The 4,577-nt window shown below is 37.4% G+C and overlaps 1 protein-coding gene across 1 annotated transcript; it reads right to left on the bottom strand.

The window, feature by feature from the left end:
- Positions 1-1,064: 1,064 nt before the first annotated feature.
- LOC120766697 lies at positions 1,065-3,099 on the bottom strand. Its single transcript, XM_040092345.1, has one exon. It carries the CDS (start codon positions 1,859-1,861, stop codon positions 1,601-1,603), a length of 261 nt encoding a protein of 86 aa, XP_039948279.1. The 5' UTR covers positions 1,862-3,099; the 3' UTR covers positions 1,065-1,600.
- Positions 3,100-4,577: the final 1,478 nt, after the last annotated feature.

Raw genomic sequence — 4,577 nt, 5'->3', positions numbered from 1 at the left:
CTAAAAATTTTATGCTACAATATATAACATGTAGTAGTGAATCGTAAGAATAAAAAAAAACTGAATTTCAATTTTTTTATGATACTTTTTTTTGCATTCTAGGTGACGATATGTATATGTATGTATATGTATATATATTTGTAATAAAAACATATGTTTTTTCTATTTATCATAGAGCACATAAAATAATGAAAAAGAAAACAAATTTATGATTGTATAAGGATAAAGCAACATTTTTATTGTTTTCTATATATAAACAAAAATAGTTATTAAATAAAAAATATAGTAAATAGCACATGAAATAGGTACCTTTTGAATTAAAATTCAACATGTTTAAAGGAAAGTAATAGAAAATTAATTTAAATATATTGAAATACCAAGACTCAAGCGCAAAATCAGAGAACATTTTCACTTTTACTTTCAAAGTAAAATAAATAAAAAAATTAATAAAATAAAAATAAATAAAAAAATAAAAAATAAATATGTACGTTCAAAGTAAAAAATAAAAAAAATTAATAAAATAAATATTAAAAAAAAAAAATTAATAAATTTAATTAAAAGAAAGTACTAAAAATTAAAAAATTATATAAAACACTTTTTTAACTGTTATAAAAATTTAAATAAAACTAAAAAAAGAACTGAAATTGAAAAAATTAATTTAAATAATTTTGTTTTATAAAAAAAAATTAACTAAAAATTGTTTTCAATAATTTTGTTTTTATAAAAAAATTAAATAAAAATAAATTTTTTTATTAAATAAAAATTTTAATTTAATATAATTAAAAAAAACAAATATTAGATGCGCAACTTAGTACTCGCTATACATAATTTGTATATACATAAATAAAAATTTGGATTGAAAGGCAGTTACTTTCACTAATAATTCAAATGTAAAAAGATTGCTTTTTGAAAGTTTAAAATTATAGCCTAAAAATTAAATTAGATTAACGCATAATATACAATATTTTGGTGTAAATATTTAAGTTTTATCTGTAGCAGATATACATATGTATACATATATATATGGTAAATTGTTGCACAACAAAAACTAATGTTCTAAAAATTTTCACAGGGTGCACTTAGTATAAATAAATTGTTACTATGAAATTAAATTGTTAAGCAAATATGTACATTTATTCCTAGTGTGGCATGAGCAAAGTCCTCCAAGGCGCTAACACGCTTAAACTACCCACTTACATGCAAATAAATAGTTTACAAGTATTTGTTTTGAAAAGTTATAGCGACGTAATATTTGCAGCTAGGACTTTCCAGAAGCTTCGCGCCGTCGCTGCTGCAGACCACGTAATGCCTGACGATACACACATATGCGCAGATACCTGTTGACTACGCACAACCGCTTTACATTACAACAGCCGGAAACCCCTGCACGCCCCACCAATGTTTTTTACACTGTATGTAGTACACAACGCCTCGCTGCTGTCGCCTGCCACTGTATTATAAGTCCTACATCGTCTGTCTGTAACGAACCCGCCGCCATAACTACTTAAAACACTGTACTGCCATTAGCCACGTTTCGTATCCTTGCGCATGCTCACCCAATACCCAGCCAACAACCCCTTCAGTCTCTGCGCGCTAACGCTCAGTTGCGCCGATCGCTGGCGCGCGTTGTCGCATGGCGTGACTTCTCCTTCTCGCGCAGATCCTTGATGGCGCCCACTGTGCCGAACATCACTTTCGCTGTTAGTTGTGTGGTCTTGCCCGACATGGCTGACTTGCTGCCGCCACCCGAGAGGCTGCTGCTCGTCTCGCGATCCAAACTGGAGCTGCCGTTGGCGTAGGCGCTTGTGTAGGACACGTAGTTGTTGTTGAGATCGCGTCCGCAACTGCATTGATGTGACATGTTGACGATTTTTTTTTTTCTGACAAATTTATATTTGTTGTTTAGAAGTTGTGTGTGGCGTTGAGCGCACTCCTGGACGTATACGCAACGGAAAATTGACACGAATGTGAACGACAATTGGCAGGATCAGCAGAGCGCTCGGTAATTTCTGGCGCGTTCGATCGTGTGATATTCTTCGTATGTGTTCTTCTGCGTCCTTACACACTGTTGTAGTACGCACTCACTGCTATACTTTTCTTTAGCACATTTCACAATACAAATAAACACTGATATATCTTGCGCTCGCCCCTTACTCACTGCAATGTCGTGAATATTTTAAAAAGTTATTTATAAATATACTTTTTTGTTTTCGTATTTTATCTACTACAGCATATGTGTACTGTTTTCAACAAGTTGTTTCTTTCCTCTAATCGTCGCTCATATCAGTCATCATCCGTTGCCGTTGGCGGAGCAAACCGTTGCAGTGAAATTTTTACGCGTTACTGAACTGCAGCAGCGTGTTGCGTTTATTTAGAGAAATTCTCTGATCGCGCGCGGTTGCCGCGCCGCTAACTTCGTGCGATCAGTTGCGCTGCGTTCGAAATCGCGTTGCGTCGCGTCGCATCAAGTCGCACCGACTCGGCGAAACGTCGAAAAAAGTGTAGGGTAAAAAGCGAAAAGGTGCTCAACGCAATGCGCGAAAAACAAACAACAAACGGTAAAGAGCGATACGCGCACAACAAATGGTGAAGCGAAAAATCGAAACGACAACGTTAGCGCGCCGCCAAGCAATGCTTCTCGTCTGTATGCTCGATGCCGCCCAAAACAGCGAAGAAAATGAAAAACTTTCGTTTCTTTACGCGTTCACTACGGCTGGCTGCCTTAACGCTTCGGCACCAAACGTACGAAGAGGTAGGTGCTTTTACACGTATTAATACCAATATGTTCGTATGTGTGTGTGTGTGTATGGTGCGCCTAGGCGGAGAGCGCTCCTAAAGTACACACATATAAATGTTAGTAGTTTGTGTGCGCGGTGGGCGGCTGTCGAACGCTCGCACGTTTGTTTTTGTACTGCTCACTGCTCAGACGATCGTCGCGCCACTCGTTTGTTCAAGCAGTCGCAGCGCGTGTTTGACGTCACTTCTTAATGATTTGTTTGTGGTACGAAATGCGCCGTTACGCTAACACTTTCACAGGCGCACTGGATAGAACTAATTTCCGAACAAGATCTTTAATTTCATGCAAATGCTCTGTCAGATTCGGCTAACATATGACTGGCTGAGCGTTTGAGTGGCGCACTTTTTACTACTTGTTGGATGCGCTGCCGCAGCACTCTCCGCGCTAGTGGGCTCTCGCGAGCAATGAGTAAGTACTCACTCAGCCACATAGTGTCAGCCGAATATATGACTGTTTGCATACCGAGACTCACAGTGTTTGAAAATACTATTCGTACTCGGTTGGATAGTCAGATGAAAGTTAAGAGAAACATTAAAATTTTAGTACAAGAGTTGATTTATTTGTCAACATAATGTCCTCTTGACTCAGTGAGGTAGTAGAAATATATGTCGGCGAAGACCTTCTCATTAGAGTAGATTGAGACTCTTGCATGTTAGAAAACCAAAATAATTACATATGTGGATAGAGCAGCAGCTCTTAGCTTTTGCTTCGTCTACTTGGCAGTTTTTTCTTAAATCAACCCATTAAATCGACAAAAGAGAATCCAGTTACCGTTTTACCCTTAGCAACCACAGAAAATGGAGGGCTCTACCTTACCAACGATAGGACAGTTTTCGCTTTCTTCGGGCAGGTAAGCCATTCTACTGTTTCTTCTTTCTAGATCTAATCTAAACGTACTTTTTAATACCTTTTTTGTTCTGTTTTGCTTGGCATATGGTCATGGAGAGACTTACATACATCTGAACAAGCTAAAGTTAGTTATAAATCGTTCAACCTTGTTATGAAAATTCACGTTCACATAATCGGTCTATGATGGTACTTTGGCCCAACTTTCATCAAAAAGTATACCGGTGAGAACGTAACAGTCAATGGCAACCGTTATCGCGCCATGATAACCGACTATTTAATGACTGAAATTGAAGCTCGTGATCTCGGCGACATTTTATTTCAACAAGACGGTACTTCCCACACATCGCATCAATTAAAGGATTTATTGTGAGAACTCTTCCGTGAGTAGATTATTCCACGTTTTGGGCCGGTCGATTGGCCACCAAGATCGTGTGTTATCACATCTTTAGACTTTTGTATGTGAGGATATGTAAAATTTAAAGTCTATGCGAACAATTTCGCTTCGATTCGGATCTCGGAGTAGAATAGCACGCATGTCATTCGCCAGTTACCAGTCGAATTGCTCGGACGAGTCAACGAAAATTGGACTCAGCTGATGAAACATCTGAGACGTAGACGTAGCGAACATTTGAAAGGGATAATCTTCAAAAAGTAAATGCCAAAGAATGTTCTTTCTAATAATAATAAGCATTCTCCATTAAATTTAAAGTTTCTGCGTTTTTTATTTAAAAAAGTAGGGAACCTCGAAATGGATCATCTTTACCAATGAATCTTTATGTCGCCGTCAGCTACGAAATGATGTCTGCTGCACTCCTCGGTATCAAAAAACGTCAAAACTGTGAAGTGGTCTAATGGTTGCACATGTTGGACGAAGTGAGGAAACGAGGCATTCAACGTGCCGATTGCTTTTCTTACCTCAATATGTTATGGA

Source organism: Bactrocera tryoni, chromosome 1, assembly GCF_016617805.1.
Source record: "Bactrocera tryoni isolate S06 chromosome 1, CSIRO_BtryS06_freeze2, whole genome shotgun sequence".
In the NCBI taxonomy this organism is placed as follows: Eukaryota; Metazoa; Arthropoda; class Insecta; order Diptera; family Tephritidae; genus Bactrocera; species Bactrocera tryoni.
Note: the sequence above shows the minus strand (reverse complement) of the source record. Positions and strands in the feature narration are given on the sequence as shown.

Coding starts and splice junctions, on each gene's coding strand:
- LOC120766697 (XM_040092345.1), bottom strand. CDS start 1,861: ATGTCACATCAATGCAGTTGCGGACGCGATCTCAACAACAACTACGTG.